Below are 23126 nucleotides of genomic sequence, written 5' to 3'. Positions count from 1 at the left end.
CTAACGATGTTTTATAATTATTATAAAAAAGTCGGAATTAGGGAATATTAGTACTATTCGGTAATTAATATCGTACTCGTAAGTAAAGCCTTTAATTACTATTATAAAGCGGTACGTAATCTCGATCGAAACGACTTTCTTAGTATAATTAACGTAATCCGAAGCCGTTTCGAGACTTATAATAGGAACCTAGAGCTCTTATCTAAGCTACGAGCGATTTCTTTTATATTTATAACTAGGATAATAGAGGGTAAATTATAAGTAGAGATCCTTAAAAAGCTTATTAATCAAATTAATAAGCTAGCGAAAACCTAGCTAAATAAGGGGATAAACGAGCAGAAAGTTAGATATCTTTATACTATAATCTAGTATATACTAAAGGTAAAAGTTACTTTATACTAAGTACTTAAAGACTACGAGACGCTCTATTCGAGGCTAAGATCTAGTTTTAATATTAAAGCGAGAATACTATGCTAAACCTATCTCTAAGTATATAACGGCCCTTATTAATAATATTAAGTCGATTAAACGTATAATAAAAAAGGAAAAGAGGCTAAATATAGTAATCGCTAGTAAGGAGGCCCAGATTTATTAAATAGGCAGAGATTTAACTTACGGGTAGGGTAATAGAAGAGGTAATACTATATTTATAAAAAGGATAGATATTAGTTAAGTAACTACTTTAAAAAAGAGCGTACTAAATCGTATAAATAATATAAAAAGTCGAGGGTAGTAAATAGTAAAACTAGCCCTCGTCGGTTTAATTAATTCCTTATTATATATAAGGGTAGATCCGGGGGTATAGAACTTAGTAATAGTAGCTAAAGTAGTAGCCTAAAATATATACTCCCTATAGGAGATTTAGAAAATAAAGAAGATCTTACCCCCTATACTAATAAATTAGATTACGACGAAATTAACGATATTAACTACTCTTTTTTTACCCCGTTAGCCTCTAGAGGATATACGAGGCTAAACGAATAGAGGGTAGTAGAAGCTCTTAATAAGTAGGCTTTTATTTATAAATAGTAAGGGAAGGTCTTTTAAATAACGAATACGAAGGTAGCTAAAAGGGCGAATTTAATAGGGCCAAAGCCTATTCTCTTAACGATTAAAGAGAAGACGCTATCTCTCTCGATATTTAAAAAAAAGGAATATAGTACTAAGTAAATCTAGGGGTAGCTAGAGGGGTCCTTTTTATACTACTTAGATCCCTTAAATACTAAGCTTATATAAGTATTTTACGCGAGCGAAAGGTACGGCCTAGACGATTTTTATAGGATTATCCTAGATATTAGGGTATCGTAATAGTTAACTAGAGGAAAAGGGTAATTCTAGGCGCTATAGAAAATCGCGTTAGTAATGCTTAATATATTAACGGCGGGTATTATAAGGATTAGTTTCGGCCTAAGTAAGGAAATCGTCGCCCTAGGTATAGTAAAAGTAGAAATATACTTCGGAACGATAACTTTTTATATTTTACCCGTTAATACCCTATTTCTCTTATGTTTAAAAGATATAGATCGACTAGGTATTATATTTAATAATACGAGGAATAGAATCTTTAGTAATAAGTACTTCGAGATAGTTAAACGACGATAGGGGTATGCGTTTATAAAGCTTACTAACGATACGAAGTCGATTAATTACTTAATAAAAAGTGAGCTTAAAAGACTATACCGGAGATTCGGGCACTTGTTAATTACGAGGCTATATAACCTCTTAAAGTAATTAGGTAATAATAATATCGAGATAGGGGCGCTAAAGTAGTTAACAAAAGTATATTACTAATATTAAATAAATGCGCAGAGCCTACGCAGATTAAAGTTTAAATTGCGTAATAAGCTTAACTTTAACTAAGAAGTAGTTATTAATATCTTCTATTTAAATAGTCGGCTAGTACTATATATAATCGACGTAGCTATATCTTTCTAAGTAGGGTAATTCCTCCGGGATTTATAAGTAAAAATAGTATAGTATTAATAGGTGTACGACATAGGGAAGAAGCTCACAGAGGCCAACTGCTATTAGGGTCTAAAAGAGGAATTATTAAAATTTACCCTTCCCTCGAGGTATACTACTAGCGCTCTATATATGCCTAAGCTGCTCTTTTATTACTTAGTCCCCCTTTTTATACCCCCCTAAGCTATCCCTTAACTAACGAGGCCTAACTAGCGAGGCCTAATAAGGTGCTCCCTCCCCTAGGCTTCGTCCTAAAGCCCGCTTACGGTTTATATACGCTATATTAATCCTTTACTTAAGAAGTCCTTAAATATATAGTACGAGGGCGGGTATAAGCAGCGCCCGTCGGCCCGAGTATAGACCCCTTATTCTAAATAATAGCCCTATAATTCTATACTTAGGTCGCTCCTACTTATAAGCCGTCCTTATAACCGCCGGTACTTAGGCAGTCGTCGCCCCACTCTTATTCGCTAATATTAACCCCCTTCTAAGCTATTATAATTCTAAATTCCTTTTCTTTTTTTTTTTATCTATAGTTATCTTTTTTATATATAGTCTTTTACTTTTATTAGCGTCTACGCTACTCCCTTATTACGTAAATATTATAGCTAATGAATATCTCTTAGATCCCTATTCTCGTATACTCCCCGCGCCTAAATAAGTTTTTTTTAGAGTTATTCCGTAGTTATTACTAACTCGTTCTAGTATAACTATAGCCCCTAATCGTAGCGTCGCTATTATTAGTAATAGAACGGTTATTAGCGCTACGGGTACGCTTAGTAGCGGCCGCAGTAGCGGTCCGCTTAAAAAGCCCGATATTCCCTTTACTTACTCTAACTTCGTATATATATTACTATTTATATACTACTTATACTAACCGTTATAAACTCTTATTAAAAAGAAAAAGAAAGTAAACGTTAAGAAGATCGGGGTTAGCTAGGTGCGCCCGCTCTCTTACCCCGCTTATATTATACATAAGGCGCTTAATCTAAAAGCCGAGTATTATAATTAGCTAAGTCGGTAATTTATAGCCCTTAGTTTACTCCTTTATTTAATACTTCTCTAGGATTTAGCGTACGTTATATTAAGTATGCCGCGCAGAACTATTTTTATAAAAATATAATAAGCGCTTAGCGCTATTACTACTCCGTTACTTTTCCTAAGTATTATACTAATAGCGTCTTAGGTCTCTAAGTTTATAAAATCTATAGTATGAACTTTTTAGAATACCGTACTCGCTTTTAATAATAACGTTTATAATTTAGAGGTTTATCGCTCCGTTATTACTTTATTATCGCTATTACTTAGGTCGCTAATATTACTTTATAGTTCTAATAGACTTACCGAATCGCCGCTAGTAATACGTAGAGGGCGCTTAAGCGCGCTAGTAAAGAGGCCCGCTCGACCCTTATTATTAATAGCGACGATAATAAGGTAATTACGAGCTCCTCCCGCACTACGTTTTTATTTTATAATAACGCTATAATCGCGCTATTTTATACTATTTATAATAAAATACGCCGCTTTAATAATATTCTAACTAGTATATAGTCGCCCCGCCTACGCTCTATATTCGTAGCTAATTATTTATAAATTCGTTAATAGTAAAAAGATTATTTCTTCCATAACAACCCCTAAGATAATAGCTAGGGCGGCCCTTTTGCGCACAAGGGCGGTCCTTTTATAAATAAGGGCGGTCCTTTTATACGTCGTAAGGATTAAAAAAACGGTTAGTAATTAGCGCGTTTACGCTACTTAGTTATAGTTATATAGCCCCTTTTTTTCGTTATTAGTAGCTAGTTCGCTACGTTATTAAGCTCCTTAGGAGCTAGGGCGCGCCGCCTAATTAAAACTCGTTCTTTATATATACTAATTAACGCTACGTTTTTAATATACTTAGCTAGCTCCTACGTATCTTCGTTACTATTATATCCTTTTTATTAGATTAGGTATTATCGCCTCCTCTTTAGCCCTCTATGTTATATAATATCTTTTATTTCGTAAAGTAGCTCCCTATTTATATCCCCGATAGGTAAGGGCTTCCGAGGGGCTTCCTCGCGGTATTAATATAGCTCGAGTAAGGATATATAGAACATATCGTATATTCTATACTACGTTAGTACGTCTAGTTAGTAAGCGACCCCCGCCGTTCCGACTATTAATTTAACTTCGAATGGGCTTAGATACTTATTAACTAACTTCTAGCTAGGACGCTACTTCCTAATATTCTTTTTTAATAATAGTACCTAGTCGCCCACTTTATATAATATATCTATCCTAGCTTTATTAGCTTATTACTTATACGTCTCGCGTACTTTTTATATAAAGGGTCGTAGAGCTTCTTAGTTAGTTCGTAATCGGGCCGTACGCTCCTCGGCTAAGATATTTTATATACCGTCTCGAGTCCTTATTAAAATTAATATAGGGTACGTAGGTAGGAACCTGAGTAGGGCCTTAGTAAGCGTTTTATAAATTACTAAGTACTAGGCGTTATTATATATAAACTCGGCTAGGTAAAGACGCTATGCTTAATCCGATTAGTCCTAGATATAAAAGTAGCGAAGGTACTACTCTAAGTATTAGTTCTACCGTTCTATCTAACCGTCCGTTTATAAGTAGAACGTAGTACTAAGACGCCTCTTTATTATTAAAAAGTAGTAGAGATAAGTCTAAAACTTATTTATAAATAACGACCCCTTATTAAAAACGATCTTTTTAGGTATTTTAAACTTAATAAAGATCTTTACGAATAGGAGGTCTGCGAATCCCTAGGCTATAAGGGTCGTCCTCGTAGTAATATAGACGTTATACTTCGTAAATCGGTCTACTACGACGAGTACCGTATTATAAGGGCGCCTCCCGATTAGCATAGTTAATATAGGTAAGCCCGTAATAAAGTCTAGCGATATCTCTTATTATAGCCTAACCGGGGTAGGTAGGGGGCGTAGTAAGCTATACGGCTTATAATAACGAGGCTTCGTCTACTAGCATATTATATAAGTATTAACATAACTTTTTATATCCCTACTTACTCTATCTTAGTAATAGTAGCGTTTTAGTAGCGCTATCGTCCGTTTTATATTATAATATCCTACCGTGGGCGTATCGTAATATACTTCGATAACCTCTCTCCTTAGCCCCTTATATAGTAGTACGTAGGCGCAGCCGCTATAATATAATAGCCCTCTAGAGTCGTATATCTAGCTCTATTATTATTTCTTCTTAGCTAAGCGAGGCCGTCGGTTCTTCTTAGTCTACTACTTATCCCTTATAAAAGCGTCCTCTTATTAAGCGGCCCGTAGTTAACTTATTATTAGTAACCCCTCCTTACCGAATGCTATTTCGGGTATTCTTATCGTATTGGAGTCCTATAGAATGAGTAACTTGCGATTTATAGTTCTAATAATAGGCTTAAGTAGCTCTCTAAGTACTATGCTATAACTTTAATACCCTAGGCTCGTAGCCCCGTTATGCCTCTCGAAGTGCTCCTTAAAGTTCCCTCGAGCTAGAGCTCTTAACCTCCTTTACTTACTTCTCCGTATTATTATTAGTTCTGTTTCTAAAATACTTACTATCCTTTCTACTTAGGAGCCGCTCCCGCGGCTCGTCCTCGTATACCTTATTACTATAACTCTAAAGGGCTCCTATATATTTCTAGCGTTATAAAAGTCTTCTTTTATCTTTAATAATAGCTCTTCCACTCTACTATTATTACTACTTTTACCGTAGTTAAGTCTTCGTAATAGTCTATCCGCTAAGTTTTTTATACCTAGTTTAAACCTAATCTTAATATTAAACGCTACGAGTTTGTCTAACTAGCGTAGCTATCTCCCATTTAGTCTCTTTTTTATATTTAAGAACTATAAGTTAAAATAATTTATAAATACTACGACCTAATCTCGGCTATAAGCGAGGTAGTATTACTAGTTCCTTAGTACGTCTATAATAGCTAATAGCTCCGCGTCTCTTATACCGTAATAGCTCTCCGTATTCGTTAATTTCCTTAACCTATAAGTAATTAGGTACTAATTACCCTCAAATAATTACGTAATTACTAAGCTAATAGCTCGAGCTAAAGCGTCTATTTATAACTATATAAGTAGGGTAGGGTCGAAATATCGTAATATTAGCGCGTTAGTAAATACTACTAATAGCTTCTTAAATAACTCTACGGCTAGTATTAGTAGCTCTAATTATCCCGGTTTTACTTTCCTTAGTAAGTCTATTAGAAGTGCCGTTATCTTAGCGTAGTTACTAATAAATCTATAATAGAACCCTATAAATCTAAGGAACGTCTATATATTTTTAACGCTCCTCGGAAGTAGCTAATTTACTATAGCTTCGGTGCGCGCGGGTTCTATTTTTATACCTTCGTTAGATACGATATACTTTAAGAATCTTATACGCGATATATAAAACTCGTATTTATTACCGTTTAGATATAAGTTCTATTACTATAGTTTTTATAGCACGTTACGTACGTGCTCTTTATACGCTACGTAGTCGTTACTATATATTAAGATATTGTCTAAGTATACGATATAGATAGTATTAACTAGGCCGCTTAGAACGTTATTAATATGCGCTTAGAAAGTCGCGGGCGCGTTAATTAGCCCGAAAGGTATAACTAGGTACTTAAACTACCCGTATTTAATACGAAAAGCCGTCTTCTACTTATCGCCCTTAGTTATACGTATATAATAGTACGCGTTCTTAAGGTCTAGCTTCGTAAAAATAGAGGTATTAAATAGTCTATTTAGTATCTTTTTAATTAGTAGTAGCGGCGTTTTATCTTTTTATATAATCTTATTAATCGCTCTATAATTAACGCAAAGTCGTAGCTCTCCTCTTTTTTTAAGTATAAAGAGGATAGGTGCTCCTACCGGGCTTATAAAGGGGCGTATCTAGCCCCTAGCCTCTGCTTTTATTAAATAGTTACGTAGGATCTTAAGCTTATAGTTTAATAGTAAGTAAATAGGTCCCTAGGGAATAAGTGCCGCGTCGTTTAGCTCGATATAGTAATCGTGCGGTACTCTATTTAATAATAAAATAGCCTTTTTTTTTAAAAATAAGTCGTTAAAGTCTTAGTAACGTAGCTTCTAGTCCTCGGTTACGCTCGCTAGTACTACGTCGCTATTTATAGCTAGGTTAATTACGATATGCGCGAGTATTACTAAAACTAAGTTATTTAGTAGCCCCTTTTTTAGGGCGTCTAAGTAGATATATCGTTTATAGATTAGATACTACTACTTTTTTTATTTTTAACTAATTAGCGGGTCGATATTTTCTAACTAGGGGAAACTAAGGATAAGCGTAGGTACTATAATATCGGCTATTACGAAGTAATATAGCTATGTCTCCGTTACGTAGTCGCTATTAGTAATTCGAAGCCGTAGGTAGTAGCTTCCTAGCGTCTCTATTTATTTACCCTCGACGTTTATTAGCTACGGCGATAGGTAAATTCGTAAATTAGCGTTAAAGCTATTAAGTAGCCCGATACTAACTACGTTCCCTTTTACTCCCGAATCGATAAGGGCGCTTAGCTTCTCTTATATATAATTTAGGTATATATAAGTCGGGACGTCTAAGCGCCGCCCTTATTAATCGCTAGCTACTCTTCTTATTAAGATAGTATTCGAGCTTATTACCGGTCCGCGCTACTCGGCTAGGGCGAGGTTTAATTAATAGCTAGCGGCCTTATGCCCCTTCTAATTATATTTACGGCATATAACGCTCGGGTAGCTATTAGCAAGGTACCCAGTTTTACTATAATTATAATATTACTAATACTACTCCCGTAGTTATAAGTAATCCCTTACAATATAGCTAGTCTCTTTATAATTATAATACGTAGTATCCTTACTAAGCGAGTTACGGCGTGTTCTTTATATATTTAACTTATTAGCGCCCTAGTATCTTCCCGCTAGCTCGTTTAAGTTTAAGTTAGAATATTACCTAGGGGACGTTCGTAGGCTCCCTACTAATAGCGAGGATTATTTAATACGTCTTACTAGTAATACTAGCTATAAGCAAGTCTGCGGAAGTTCTATTTACGATACTATTACGAGGCATAGTTCGGGCCGTAGCTTACTTATTAGCATAGAGATCCTCTATTTCTTTATTAGGATATATTCTAATTCTATCTCGAGCTTATTAATACGGCTAACGAACTCGTCGACTTTCTTTTTTTAGCTTTGTAAGGCGCTATTTAGTTATATACTCGCTACTATTCCTTAGCTAGCGGGATTAAATAGGTTATTTTATAAAAAGGTCTCTAGTTCTTCTTATATAACTTAGTTTATTATAAAACCGGGGGTCCTTTAGTAGTTAAAGATATAGTATATTTAGGAGGTTTTTATGCCGCTACTTAGGTAGCTAACTATATACGCTACTTTATCGTAGTTTATTTTTATTTATTAAGCCTATAGGTCGAAGCGATAGTAATAGTTAAAGAGGAAGCTTTATAAATCCCGTGCCGATTTGCTAGCGTATAATAGGTTAGGGAGGGATAGTAGTCTAAACGTAAACGTTCTGCTTACGGCGCTTATTTAAATCGAGAGGGAGCTAGTAGATAGGGGCTTAAGTAGTACGAACTTATCGCTTTATTATCGCTCGAGCGGCGCTTTAAGTGCGGCTTTACCTATCGAACTATCTTTAGTCTAGGGGTTTACGTTTTTATTTATATCGAAACTAATATTTAAAGCTATTATAACTAAAACCGTAGCCCTTAGCGCGGGGGCCGGGCTATTTAAAAAGCTCCGTAAGCGTTCTAAATTTACTTATCTTCTATATAGGCGCTCTTTATATATTATAATAAGGATTTTTTCCTTTAATTATCGTTCTTATTCTTATAGTTTTACTAGCCTATTACTTATCGTTCGGTTTAGGTATTAGCGAGTAAGGGTAAGAGGTTTACTATTTTATTTAAAATTTATTAATACTCCTAGTAATGCGGTCCTTTTACGTCGCCGCTACGTTAATAGTTCTACTACGCTTCGTTCTTATATTATTTATTAGGGAGGAGGCGACTCTAGGGGGTTTAATAGAAAAGAGTCGTCTTCTTCTTATTATCGTAGTGCCGACTGCGCTCTCTCGCTACGTCTCGTTCTTATTAGTATTTTAAGCTTCCGGCCTAGTCCCCTTCGTAAATAGAGATTTTAGACTATTAATAAGTATACGATATAGGGAAGAAGCTTATAGAGGCTAATTACTATTAGGGTCTAAAAAAAGAATTACTAAAATCTACCCTTCCCTCGAGGTATATTACTAGCGCTCTATATATACCTAAGCTGCTCCTTTGTTACTTAGTCCCCCTCTTTATGCCCCCCTAAGCTATCCCTTAACTAACAAAGCCTGACCGGCGAGGCCTAATATATAGGTAGCCCTATAAAAAAGCTAGATCGATATATACTAAGGACCGCTAGACGGTATTAGAACCGACGCTAGTATTAGCTTTAAGTTAGTAAAATTTAGGGATAATATAACGGCTTATAGTATATAGCTAAAAGTTATACCCGTTAAAGCGCACTATAGTATTAGAAAAGTAGAAAGGGTATATTAGTAATTAAAAAGGGCGTTTAGAATTATTAAAAAGGAAAATCCGGATTTTACCAACGACGAATGCCTTTAGATAGTACTTAAATACTATAACGATACTATAGGGCCTAACGGACTTATACTAATACTATTAGTATTTAGAGTATATTTAAGAACGACCTTAGCCTCGCTACCGTTACTAAGTATAAGTTAACGAGCCTAAGTAATTAAAAAGGTAATACGGGTACTGCGCGAGGTAAGTATAAAAAAGTAAGTTAACGAAGTAATTACTATACGCAATAAGCCTAATATAAGGGATAATCTGGATATATTACTAAATTCGGATATATAAGTATAGTACGAAATTACTTAATAATAGACTAGGCTATATAAGTTAATTTCCGTCGACGAGCGCTCTTATATAATCGCGAGAGATCGCGACTAGCTACTTAAAGTGTTAATTATAATAGTTAGACCGTATTATATAGATCTTAACGAGGTAATTTCTAACTTATAAAAAGAAGAAGAGCTAAGGGAAACTATATAACCTGCGGTAGAAGTATAAGAAATTATCCTTAACGAAATCGTCGTAGTAGTACTAATAGACGACGAGGAAGAGGAAATTGCTAAAAGGGTACTAATATTACTAGCGAGACGTTATAGAAGACTATAATAACAAGCCCTAACGCGGCAATTTATTACTAGCGACGAGGTAATTAATACTTTTTATATAATAAAAAAGAAAGCCGATTTTAAGCTAGCGGTTAAACTACGTAAAGAAGGCGTAATTATAACTATTAAAAAGCCGTATAAGGGATTAGATCTTATTAAAGTAAATACTTTTTACGATCGAGGGGTCTATTAATTTATCCTATATAACCTAAAAAAATATATAAACCTCTGTATATTTAAATTACGAATAGTTCGTAAGATTAAAGGGAAAGGAATACCTTAGTTATATAAAAAGTCTAAATACGTAATTTAGGGGTACGGCGACGTTTAAAAGGCGACGCTACTTATATAATTACCTACTATATAGCGCTATAGCTAACGATTAATAATAGTACTAATAGTATCGCTACGGAAAAAGGGATACGAGATTTAGAGCCGTAATATTACCTAGGCCTATACCTAATCGGCTATAAGGCTCATAAGGAGAATCCTAGCCCATTTACTAAAGGAAATAGCTAGTAAGTACTTAGAAAGTACGATTATTAAAGTGCTTAAGCTACTATATAGGCTCGTAGAATCGGGTACCTATTAGTAAGCTACTTACTACGATTTTTATATTAATTAATTATTAATAGTTACCTCTACGTACGACCCGTGCCTACTAGTTGCGGAGTACGAAGGCGACTAATTTAGGATTATTAAAATATAAACCGACGATATATTAGGCCTATTTAATATTAACTTTATAAAAAAAGAAGATAAGGAGCTTTAAAAAGTAGGCTTTATAACGAAGCTAAAAGAGGTTTTTATAATAAATACCCCCTTAGTATTTAACGGCGGGATTCTTATAATTAAAAAGGAAACCGTTATTTTTTAATAAAAGGGGTAGGGCGAGAAGATTAACCTCGTTAATCTAAACGTAACTAACGTTAAGAAGTAATATAAAGCTAAGCTCGTGCGAGGGGTATATATTATAAGTATTTATTAACTTAAAACGACTTTTAATTACGCTAGGGTAATATAGGCTATAGATCTAATTAAATAAGACGTCGAGGTACTTAATAAGCGGCTTAAATAATAATAAATAAATCTCGATCGAGGTCTCGTTTACTACCTAATCGACCTTGCGACTAGTAAGCTTTACGTCTTCGTCGATAGGTTATTTACGAATAATAACGACCTTATTTTATAATTAAGGTATATTATTATCCTAGCTAACGAGAGTATAGTATAGAGCGAATTTACTATATATAGTAATATAATCTACTACTTATTAATTAAAAGTAAGTAGGTAATAAGAAATATACTAGCGTTAGAGGTCTACGGTATAATTAACAGCGTTAACCTCTCTTATGCAATTTTAATAATACTAAAGAAAATTACCGATTAAATTAGCTTTTTATTTATTCTAACGGTTATCTATATAAATTCCTACTTACTATATAAATACCTTATTAAATTAGGAACGACGAAGGAAAAGAGGCTTATAATCGATATTATAACCTTTAGGTAATCGTATAAAAAGCGTAAGATACTCGAGATCCGTTAGATTAATAATAAAGATAACCTCGTAGACGCTTTTATAAAAGTAGTACTAAATAAGGGATTAGAGTAATTTATAAATAATAAAAAAGTTATTATATAAATAAAGGGATGGGTTATATAAAAAGAGTAAAGAAAAGGGGGAAAAGGAGACGACTTAGTAAACGGGCCTAAGATCGAATTATACCTCTAACCGTAGCGGTTAAATTAATAAAAAAAAGAGAAAGTTAATATCGGATTAGAAGTCTAATTTAACCGCGGTATATAGCCGACTGCGCAGGGGCTAATTAGGGGCCCTATTTACGATTATCGTAGCTAGCCTAACCTACAGTTAGAACCTCCTTTTTATACCTACGCAGATATTCATATAGTTTAATTAATCTCTTCGTCAACTACGGTTCGAACTAACTACCCTGTAATAGGGATACTAACAAAGGTTTTAATACTCTTGCCACAGGTACTGGAAGAAACCGCACCTGTGGTTTTGGCCCCTGATACACATTCCAGTACTTGTCATCAAGAGGCTTCCACAACGGCCAGTATCATACTAGCCAGTATTGTTACTCAACAACTGAGCAGAACATTAGGGGGCTCTTGACTCAAACATCAAGCCAAGGTTCACGCTGTGTCCACCTGCGAGTGTCACGTGTCTCTTCATAGGTGCCAGCCGTAACTTTTGGCGCCCTAGGGCGTGAAGTCCATATATTTTGAGCTTATCAATCTTCACGCGTAAGAGGCTCTCACTCAGGTAAGCAGGGCAAATGGAGGATTTTTGACATGACTGTGCATGCCATCTTTCCTCCCCTTGCACGTCATGCCATGTCGATAGCATGCCGAACTCCCCACGCTCATCGCCCAATGGGACTCACCCCAGACTCATGCCCCAAGTCACCGGTGGCCAGGACGGTGAAGTCGCTTTGACATATCAGGGAGGCCTTATATCCGCACAAGCTATGAATGCTGTCACAGAGCAAGTAACCTTGAATCACCCTCAGCCCAATGCGCTGGACAGACTCGCAAGAACTCAACCCGCGACAGGCGGAACTTTCGGGCCGCCCTTTCTGACTGCAGGGTCGGGCCTGGACCCCGGATGCGCTCCGCTGGATGATAACCTCCCGACTGGCACCTCTGGCCAGATTTGGCCTTCGATGTTTTCCACGGCTGATAGCGATCCCCAAGAGACACCGATATCCTAGATATATGACGGAAGCAGTGAGGCGGTGGATCCGAATTATGCGCTTGGCGATATCTCGTGGTCTCTACAGTCTCCGGCTACGACGTTCAAACCACATTAACTGGCCGATCCCCTCCAATGATGAGCTTGTTGGCCAAACTGTGTTCAACACGAATAAAGGCCTCCCAAGAAGACGGAGTCGTTATCGATTTGTGCATTCCGAGAAGCAGGCCAATCCAGTACCAATTCCTGTATCTACAAGCGTTGGGGAATTGAGTCCTATGCAGCGGTGGAGGAGGTCTCCCCCGCAAGATGAACCAACCTCCATCACTGCCATACATGACGCGCTGAAGAATAGTACTGCTCGCCTCGACGTCAGTCGAACACCGAATGTTGCTGATTATGCCCGCACTGAATCCAAAGCCAGCTTGGGCAGTGGCGAGAGCAGTTCATCTATACAGTCGGCAAACTCAGTGTGGTCAGCAGCATCAGACACGTCAAGAGGTCGACAGAACGAAACAAGTTTACTTGATCGCACCAGGCGGGGAAGAGTGTCTAAGAAACGCGCAGCCGCCGCTTCCAAGAAAGACGATCGCCCCTTCAAATGCACATTCTGCAGCGATAGCTTCAAGACTAAGTATGATTGGGCTCGGCACGAGAAATCGAGGCACCTTAACCTGGAGTCGTGGATTTGCGCACTGCGGGGAGGTTCGGTCATGTCTACAGTGACTGGCAGACCTCATTGTGCGTACTGCAGCGAGGTAGACCCGTCAGAAGAATATCTTGATGGTCACAACCATAAAGCATGCTACGACCGACCGATGGAAGCACGATCATTTGGAAGGAAAGATCATCTTGTTCAACACCTCCGCGTTATGCACAAACTAGACATAATGCCTCGATTCGATGGATGGAAGGCTGAAGCTGTGCGGATCTCTTCTCGATGCGGGTTCTGTGACGTGGAGTTCATGACTTGGAACAAACGCGTTGACCATCTCGCCAACCACTTTCGCCATGGTGCAATGATAAAAGACTGGAAGGGAGAACACGGATTCAGTCCAACAATTGCGCAGCAGGTCGTGCATGCCCTGCCTCCCTACCTCATAGGTTCAGAGTCGCTGAGTGTTGTCCCATTTTCAGTCACGAATCAGAGCACCAGAGACCATTTTGCTCAGAGATCGTCTCGTACACTTGAGTCACAACAAGAAAATGGAAAGAAGACCGCTGCAATAGATACTGCGACGTCTTTACTGTCAGAATCAATCCTCAGATCCAGGGCAGCAACGTCAAAAGCTTTCACAGAGATCCTGGAGCAACATTTGAGGCATTTTGTAAAGGAGCGCCTCTCTCAAGGGTTCGACATCACAGACGAAATGCTTAGACAAGAGTCGAGGCGTGTGATTTACGACTGCGACGACGAATGGAATCAGACTGTTGCAGATAATCCCGAATGGCTAGAAAAATTCCGTCAGCGCCATGGTATTGGCTGCGGTGGTGGTGGTGACACTGCCGCCGAGGAAACTCTTGGATCATCAAAAAGCACTTGAGAAAGAATTTGATATTTCGTGTCTCTACAGAAAAAAGACAAGTATCCCGCACATTCATCGCTCACTTTCATGCTTGTATGTCTCTGTCAATGATTCTCATGGCGTTTAAACACTCTTCATCATAAAATCGAGGAGCAATGACTTGAAGCGAACACGGGCGCCGTCGGTTGCTTCTGGATCATCTGTGTTCGGTTTAGCACTAGGCACGAGAAGAACAGCAGAATTAGAACGCACAGTACTTACAGTCCGCTTCAAAATTTGAGGCCGCTTTCTGGTAGTTGGGATCTCTCGTCTTGGAGGATACCCCATATGGTATTATCCCTGCTGGATACTGCCCCCCCACAGTTAGTTGAATTGTTGGCTGCAGAGAGGTGATTGCACTGGCTTACGTCTAACACATTCCACATCAAGGTGTAGACAGGGATGCTATAGGTATCGTGGGGGACCGCGGTGCTGATTGCTCCGGGGCCGACGACAACATCGAGGTGATACTCGGTCCAAATGTTCTTCCAGCTGTTGGCATAAGAAGCCTGTAAGCCAAGAAATTCATCCAGTTGGTGTACTGTGTCCAGCTCCGTTGAAATAAGAGGCTTTGAAGTTGTGAAAGGATGAACGCCTCGTTTCACTGAATGTACCAGTGGTTCACCAATCTCACTCGCCAGGGCATCCAGACCGGAAGATCCTAGCCCGAAGTAATGGAATCCCAGCTTTCCACCAACACTGGCACTGCAAGCGGGGTTTGCTGGTAATTTGACGATACTGTGCCCTGCACCAGTCAATTTTGAGACTGCGTCTTGAAGCGCTCGTCGAACAGGCGGCTGCAAGGGATATTCCGGATCTTCGGGAAGGATACCGATGGTCAGGGTCTTGTTGCTTCCATAGGAGCTTCTCCAGGGGGCGTTGACTGCAGATGCGTCATAATGCCAAGGCCGACGACCGATCACTGTTTCCATGAACAAACTGAGATCATCAACTGAATTTGCCATCGGCCCAGCGACAGGGGTGACTCCAGGAAGCTGGAGTTTGCGGAAGGGATAGTTAGCTTGCCCTCCAAACGGCGTTCGATCCGCTGTGGGCTTGAAGCCATAAATGCCGCAACAAAGTGAGGGGATCCGGATTGATCCTGCAATATCGGAGCCAACGCCTAATACTGAGCCTCTGAATGCTACAAGAGCTCCCTCACCACCGGTTGAACCGCCGGCGGTAAGAATCGTCTTGTGCGGATTCAAAGTTCGACCGAAAATGTTGTTCTCCGAGTCGGCAGTCTATTTAAATCTCGTCAATATACACTCGACCAAAACTTTTGATCGATACAGATCAGCAGGTCACGAACCATCATGGTCTGCGGAACGTTCGTTTTACAGAATAGGACGGCTCCAGCGTCCACTAGGAGATCGACCATCGCCGAGTTAGAAGTAGGCAGTGGCCTTTTCAAAAACTCGACATAACCGACAGTAGCGTAATGACCTCTAACGACGAAAGAATCCTAAATTCATCAGTTCTACAGGCCAAACAGGCGGACAAGTTTTCCGGATGGGGATACCTTGAGGCTAATTGGTAGGCCGTGCAGTGGCCCTACGAGCTCTCCAGTACGCTCTAGGTGCTGGTCAAGTTCTCGAGCCCTCTTGATTCCTTCATCGAAGAATATTTCAGTTAAGCAAGAAGTCTAGAAGATGTCAGTACATGTGATTCGGCGTTCGGGAGCTCAGCCACAACCTACGGTGACGGAGCGAGATGGAAATGTCCTTACAAGCTGTTGAGCGAGAGCAGCGCGCTTGCAAAACGCCACTGCCACTTCTTCCGATGTGAGTTTCTTGTGATGAATCTTGTCGAGCAACTCTCGCGCGTTGTAGCACTCTGTGATGTCGAGTTCCTTTCCCGTCATCAACGCTGATTTCCGAGCAACATCTTGGGCTATTAGTCGACCTTCTTCGGCAGTTCCCTTGCCTCGAAGCTTGGCTAGCTGATCATCAGAGATTCTCCATTCCTGAGGTATGTTCCGCTGTTGCTCCAACCGGTGACGAGAAGCAATCGCTTCCCATTCCATTACCGCGGGCATTGATACTACGCCTTATAGGTTCAGAAGGTATCGTGGAAGAAAGAGGTTTCATAGGTTGCATGCGCTATTGTTTAGATTTGGATGCGATAGTCGAGTAGACCGAGGGCAAGAGACAGAGGAGAAAACTGGACTGTGTTGTCTTCTTTTCAACCCCAATGCACCTTGATGCTAGAAACGTCGCCGGAATTGCGGACGATGGCACGCATCCCGGGCGGCTTGTTGGCGCGTCCAATGGCCCAATGGGGAAGGAGATGCCGCCAGATCTTGGCTGGCAGAGTTGCCGATGCCGTCGGCTGCCGGGAGTCGAAAGACTGATGCGTACTTAGGCTTATAATTCTGAGGAGTCGGCATCTGCGCTCGGGAGATGGATGGGTGACAGCTCTTTCGACTCTGCAACAATTGCGTAACAAACCCCCTCTTATCAGCCTGCGAATACATTGATTGTGAATAACTATTTAAAACTCCGCCTCGAGCATTCGGCACATGTCTCAGCACGTCGTGCCAATACCAAAAGCCATTCACAGTTCGATTCTCCATCTACTTACTTCGATCCAGGATACATTCGGCAGGTCGACCCGCGCTCAACTTACATCCTAGTCATGGCACCCGCGAGAAGCTCCGATCATGCCCCCTCCCCCGGAAACGCCTTCTCGCCAAGTGGAGTCGCTGTGCCATCCATGCGCATGCCACATCTGGACTTCATCTATCGTATCGTCTGCGATATGGACCCCAACGTGTCCGAAATTGCAAACGTTGATAACACGGGCGTCACTCGTCTTGTTCTGCCTATCTTGAGCGGGTCAGTCAAAGGCCCTAGGATCACGGGCAAGATTGTGGAAAGAAGTGGTGCAGATTGGGCCGAGCGCATTAGGCCTGACAAGGTTAGCACGGTGCAAACAAGTCACCCATGAAGGGAAGTTCATACGGCTTACCGCTCTCTAGGCGTTCTCAAGGTTGCATGCCATGTATACTCTCCAGACTGATGATGGTGTCTTCATCCTCGTCAACGCCCAGGGTGTTTTCCGCACTGGCCCTGGTCGAACAGACAAATCGCCTCGATCTTCAATCAGTCAGGATGACGTTGAGTACTTCACGCACATTAGGTTTGAAGCACCAGGGGGAAGCCCTTACGACTGGATGAACGCTGTGGTAGCACTCGGGGTAATGACCATGTTTGAGGGGCGCCCTATCATCGACTGCTATCGACTCACAAACTTCCCTGGCGTACTGGCAGAAAAGCTTTGACCTGGATAGTGTGCAGAATTGTAGATCTGGCCACTATATGTAGGTATCCAGCAAACAAACAAAGACTTCGACTTATCTCATAGCTGCTTGTGTAAATGTAGTGAGACACCAGGTCAACCACGACGAGCCCAGCCAAGTTGAACAATTTAAAACGCAGAAGTATTCTGTAAAAACTAGAAAGACGGAATCTAAATTCTTGCCATACTCGGGAGTGGTGCCAAAGTTCGTACATACAAGCAAACCTCTGGTCAGGCTGGCAAAATAAGATACACGTACTCAGCACACTAAATCTGCATGCGCCTCTCCACAAGTCGCAAGTATCGGGGAGCCAGAATGGTGCGAATGCGCTTGCCCCAGATGATCATAGGAACATACAAAAGACCGATGAGAAGAGAGATAACCCCACTCAGAATGTACATATTGGTAAGGCCCATGTTTGACATCCAGGGCACAAGCGCCGAAGGGACATCTACGCTGACAGCATTACGAACAAATGCGACACCAACAAAGGCTTCGGCAGTCAGCTGTGGAACCATATGTTAGTCAAAGTCATTGAATCGAATATTGATGCATTCACCTCTCGATAAGTATCAATAACAAATGTAAAGGTGATGTCTCCATTTGCACCAAGGCCAAATGCGAATAGTGCGCCGCCGATGCTAGGGAAGATCCAATGCATTCCCTAGAGCTGTTAGTTTAACCAGTCGATGGAGCAAAAGAAGACATGTGGCGCAAAGGTGACTTACTCGATCCGCGGTGACTCCAAACATGACAATACCACCAGCCATCGTGATCACGGGTAGAAATAAGGGATACAGTCGCATTTCCGGCTCGAAAACGCCCCCATTCCTCTTAGCCAAGCGCAAAACAGTCCAGTCTGCTAAAGGTCCGCCGTAAATACTGCCGAAAATGTTTCCAACAAAAGGTCCGAGGTTCATATATCCGATTGCTGCAGTATTGAAATTGTAGGGGGGCGCAGAAAAGACGACGGATACAACCGACATGAACAGTACTAACCAGCATACACCGGATGCAAACTGTAGAGCAGTGAACATGACGTGTGGAAGAGTAATGACATGAAGTGGCAAGATGAAAACTCGCAGTAAGGATTCCGAGGTTGGTGTCAATAATCGCATGCGTTCGCGGTAAGAATTCAGTGGGACATCCGTAGCGGGATTGGACCGCATGTAGTTCAGCTCCAGACCGCCTTTATCAAGGCTTCTGACTTTTGCCATATCATTCCCGCCAATCGGTGAGTTGTCGTCTGTAAGGTCGCTTTCGCCGAGGCTTATGGGAATATATTTGGTCTCTTCATACAAGAAAACAAACATGAAGAAGAGAACTGTCAGAGAGATAGAGAGGGCGTAGTATGACCAGCGCCATCCCTGAGTCACGGCTTGGGAGCCGGCAGCCAAAGGCGTCAAAAAGCTTCCTGCCATTACGGCAGTAAAATAGAGACCGTTGGCAGAACCTCGCTGGTGAACGAAGAAAATATCGGCAATCTGTGCCAGGAAAGAATCATTAGCGAAAAGGCGAGATAAGACTAGGGGATTTTGATAAGTATTACAGTCATTTGCACCGCGGTCTCGTTTATAGCGCCAGCTAGTCCCGTGATTACAGCTGTGGCAATAAGTTCTGCGTATGAATGCATAGAAGATGTCCACCACGCTGCTGCAGCAAGAATCGCTGTGGAAACTAAGTACGTTAAGCGACGACCATACTTGATTGTGAACGGAATGAAGAAAATGCAGCCTGTGGCAAGTCCTGCAAGCTGAGCGGACTGCGCGTTGCTGAGTTGGTTGATAGACACATCGAGATCAACGGTCATCTGTTGCCAGAAGACGGTTTGGATCGAGAGGCTATGGAGGAAAGCAAACAAATCGTCAGCCGGGGAGTTGGTCCGCGAAGGGCAACAGATGGATTGGAAAACCGATGTGGCTCTAACGTACTTGGTGAAAGCGGCCACGGTGACGCCCATGGCAAGACTGTAGTTAAGATACTTTCTCCATTTGCTCCAGTTCTATTTCACGCATTCAAAGAGTAAGAAGATGTCATTACCGGAGCATCGCAAACAGCAGAATCCGTACCAGTGGGTCGTTCGGGTCTGACGATGGAGTTGGGGATAGAACAAATATTGGGGACTCTGTAGCGTCCTCATCTGGGGTAGAACGCAGACGTCAGCACAGGACTTCAAAGACTTCGAGTAAGAGGCATACAATTGAGCAAGTGAACTGTTCCCGGAGGAAGGGGTGTATGTTGAGCCATTGTCACTGCTGGGACGTCCATCGGGAACTCTCTACCACAGCGTTGAGGCGAGAGCAGAAAGAGACACAAACAATAGTGGGCTTATGGGCTAGATGTGGTGAGGTGCTGTTGCGTTTAGGAACCAGCCTAGAATATTGTCGCATTTGATGCAGACACAGCAATGAGTCGAGCAGGCAACGGGCATTTAATATAAAATACGAAGGTAAGTTGACCTTCTCAGGAGACTTCTATTTCGGCCTGGATACTACTCGAAGTTGTGTGACAGCTGGGATTTTGGTGTGTGCCACGATAAGCCACGCGCCCAGGTTAACCCTTTTCAGTCATAGGAGACTGAAGCACCTGCACCACGTTTAGATCAGGATGATAATCTTCGAGAGCCCCGGTCGTAATCGAAGACGATGAAGACCATGGCGAGAATGACCAATATCGTTGTGATAACAGGACTGGGGACTTGATTACAGTCCCTGTGAGTGTACACTAACCAGCAAGTCTGACGAGGTCTTGACGCCATGTACTGGCAAGTCCCTGCTGGACCCTCATCCCTTTCTTTCCGAGGGCATTCCGCATGGATAACAGAGAACTCTATTTGTCTTAGCGGCCTCGCCCCCGCATTTATGAAGCTGCAACATGATTGCTTGGACCCCAGAATCGAGCGTCTGAGCCATGCCCTATTCGGCATATATATGCGCTCGCGGCCCCGTCTGCCTTTCTTGGGAAGTTGAAATCTCAATTCTTCATTCATCGTCGGCAAGGTCGGCCATTTCGAGAACTCCGCTGAGCAGTCAACTGCAAGGCTTGAACAGATAACGATTACGCTGACCTCACTCGACAGCCATCAGTAGGTTATCGATGGGTCGCTCTAGGGGAGGATGCTCCAATTGTAAGAGGCGGAAACGGAAATGCGACGAGACGCGTCCAGATTGCCGAGCATGCCAAAGGCGTGGCATTCAGTGCGAGGGCTATAACACCACACTCAAGTGGACCAACGGAATAGCCTCGCGGGGTCGATTTGCTGGGGCCGCAATCCCTGACCTTGCTGCGAACAAAGCGAGCGCCAACTCAACTACTTTTGATAGCTATCTGCCGAACGCTGAAGATCCACTACACCACACTGGATCATCCTCAGCATCTCCCGGGGCCGATACACCGAAGCTGTCCGGGGCCGCTCAAAAATCAGATACACCGGGGTCACACTCTGAAATCTCATATTTGGCACCATCGCCCGGCGGCACCAATGACCCGAAACGGCAGCTTTTCCAGAAATGTAAGTCATTCGCCGCTTGGCTCTGTCACGTATAGGTATTCGAGTACTGACCCTGTCGCAAGTTCTCAACGCGGGGATGCACCGACTCTACACCACTGAGAGCTCTGGTTGGATGAAATCTCACTTTGTCTCAATGGCAGAGAAAAGCCAAGCATTTGCTATCGTCTGTGGTGCTATCCAAGCATACCTAGACGACGGTTTCTCAGTCTCGTCAATGGAATACGTCGATCACGCGCTCCAAACTTTCCGATCGGAATTAGAAAGCCGACACAACTCCTTCGATGGATCCACTGTCTCTGCTGGCCTGCTTCTCTGTAGTCTATGTGTAAGTCTCGAAAAAGCATAGCTTCGCCGTATGCGAATCGGCTACCCATATCTCACGCGTACAAACGTCTCGAATCTGATATCCATTACTAACTCACAGCCATTATGTAGCTGCTTCAAGCTCGCCCTTGGACGATGTATCTTCAGCTCATGGCCGGCCTGTACCATCTAGAGACGAACTTGAGTCATCTGCTGCCCTCAGCCGACCATGAGTTCACCATCCGGCACTCCATCGAAGTCTTGTCTATCATGGACATGGATATCATGGTGATTGGTCGAATAACACCGAGCATGAATGTTTGGCGCCACCTACGAAAAGTCCAAGATTCTTGGAAAGGCGGTAGGCTCGGTGGGGTAGAGACCGTATCGGGACTGCCCAGATCGCTACTAGATATTCTCGCTGATATGAGGGAGAGCAGCGCGAGTGACATAGAATCCCAGCTCTGGACTTGGCCGGGAGAGATTGGTGAGCATGCCCAATGCATGCTTTGGGACTGCTGGCGGTATACAGCGGTCTTACATGTGAGGCGATTATACCGATCCAGAAGAAAGTTGGCATCGTCCGATGATGAGAACCGGCCGGGACCTCACTCAGGTGACCTGACATCATTCCCGTCAAGAGAAGTCGTCATGTGTCGTTTGGCGGCATCGGTTTACGCACTATACAGGGCAGTTGAAATGCCCGCCAACCACCACCTTCTGGTTCACAACGGGCTCATGTATCCTTTAGTGATAGGCAGCCTCGAAGTCCCCATCCTAAATGCTCATCCAGAGTGGAAGCAGGTTTTCGACGATGTGCGGCCATCGTTCTTGAGGAAAGACTCATTTCGGCTCATAAATATAGTTGACGAGGTCCTTGAAGAAGCATCTAGGGAGGGAACTGATACATTTGACATAGAAGAAGCTGCTAAGGCTCGAGGTGTTGAGATCGCAGTCTTTTAACCTGTTGAGGAAAGCGGTCCGGGAATAGGAAGAAAATTGCTCAAACGCCTGAGTTCGTCTTTCTAAACTTGCTGCCCTACACACGCACTTGTGCAGTGATTTGCCTGTCGCTTCTCGTTCATCCGTTTGAGACATCAAGACTGGAGTTGGGTGGTATGATGGGCGCAGACAAGATATCTCGGAAAGATAGGTGGAACATAAATGACATCCAGGTTTTTGCCTCGTGATAACCCACTCTTCTCAGAATACTCGAGCTGTACAAGGATACGGTCATTGACGAACTCAGTTCCTTGCCCGCACATGATATGGTGACCTGAGCGATGAAGAGTAGTGATGACAAGAAGGTCAGGCCGATGCACTCGGACATCTCGAAGTGCCTTTCCGATGGAAATTAGTTGGGTTCGAGGTTGCAGGCAGTTAAAGTCGGTCTCTAGAATAGTTTAGTGATTCAAATTGAGAAAGCGTTGATTAATTCTATACGTGCTGTGGGTGCTAGTGCCTTGATGAGATCCGTAGTCTCTGAGAACGGCGTATGTTGTGCCGTCCGCAAGAACAAGTCTAACTCATAATTCGAGACTTTCATGTTCTGACCGT

At 41.9% G+C, this 23126-nt stretch overlaps 6 protein-coding genes across 6 annotated transcripts; 4 read left to right on the top strand and 2 right to left on the bottom strand.

Annotated features, from left to right (window-relative positions):
• Positions 1–5432: 5432 nt before the first annotated feature.
• Positions 5433–12908, top strand: CLUP02_15935 (uncharacterized protein; the record flags this gene model as incomplete). The annotated part of the gene is made up of 4 exons (XM_049294859.1): positions 5433–5444; positions 12220–12339; positions 12401–12441; positions 12542–12908. 4 exons carry the CDS (start codon positions 5433–5435, stop codon positions 12906–12908), a joined length of 540 nt encoding a protein of 179 aa, XP_049152006.1.
• Positions 12909–12945: 37 nt separating this feature from the next.
• Positions 12946–14433, top strand: CLUP02_15934 (uncharacterized protein; the record flags this gene model as incomplete). The annotated part of the gene is made up of 1 exon (XM_049294858.1): positions 12946–14433. The coding sequence occupies one exon, from the start codon at positions 12946–12948 to the stop codon at positions 14431–14433; it is 1488 nt and encodes a 495-aa protein (XP_049152005.1).
• A 105-nt stretch (positions 14434–14538) lies between these two features.
• Positions 14539–16480, bottom strand: CLUP02_15933 (amidase; the record flags this gene model as incomplete). Its single annotated transcript, XM_049294857.1, has 6 exons — positions 14539–14615; positions 14677–14764; positions 14823–15698; positions 15767–15919; positions 15977–16099; positions 16154–16480. The coding sequence occupies 6 exons, from the start codon at positions 16478–16480 to the stop codon at positions 14539–14541; spliced, it is 1644 nt and encodes a 547-aa protein (XP_049152004.1).
• Positions 16481–17091: 611 nt separating this feature from the next.
• Positions 17092–17737, top strand: CLUP02_15932 (uncharacterized protein; the record flags this gene model as incomplete). Its single annotated transcript, XM_049294856.1, has 2 exons — positions 17092–17373; positions 17471–17737. 2 exons carry the CDS (start codon positions 17092–17094, stop codon positions 17735–17737), a joined length of 549 nt encoding a protein of 182 aa, XP_049152003.1.
• A 284-nt stretch (positions 17738–18021) lies between these two features.
• CLUP02_15931 (major facilitator superfamily transporter) lies at positions 18022–20023 on the bottom strand (the record flags this gene model as incomplete). Its single annotated transcript, XM_049294855.1, has 7 exons — positions 18022–18261; positions 18315–18419; positions 18484–19239; positions 19305–19596; positions 19687–19757; positions 19825–19895; positions 19954–20023. 7 exons carry the CDS (start codon positions 20021–20023, stop codon positions 18022–18024), a joined length of 1605 nt encoding a protein of 534 aa, XP_049152002.1.
• Positions 20024–20871: 848 nt separating this feature from the next.
• CLUP02_15930 (uncharacterized protein) lies at positions 20872–22532 on the top strand (the record flags this gene model as incomplete). Its single annotated transcript, XM_049294854.1, has 4 exons — positions 20872–20882; positions 20941–21266; positions 21329–21591; positions 21702–22532. 4 exons carry the CDS (start codon positions 20872–20874, stop codon positions 22530–22532), a joined length of 1431 nt encoding a protein of 476 aa, XP_049152001.1.
• Positions 22533–23126: the final 594 nt, after the last annotated feature.

Source organism: Colletotrichum lupini, chromosome 9, assembly GCF_023278565.1.
Source record: "Colletotrichum lupini chromosome 9, complete sequence".
In the NCBI taxonomy this organism is placed as follows: domain Eukaryota; kingdom Fungi; phylum Ascomycota; class Sordariomycetes; order Glomerellales; family Glomerellaceae; genus Colletotrichum; species Colletotrichum lupini.
Note: the sequence above shows the minus strand (reverse complement) of the source record. Positions and strands in the feature narration are given on the sequence as shown.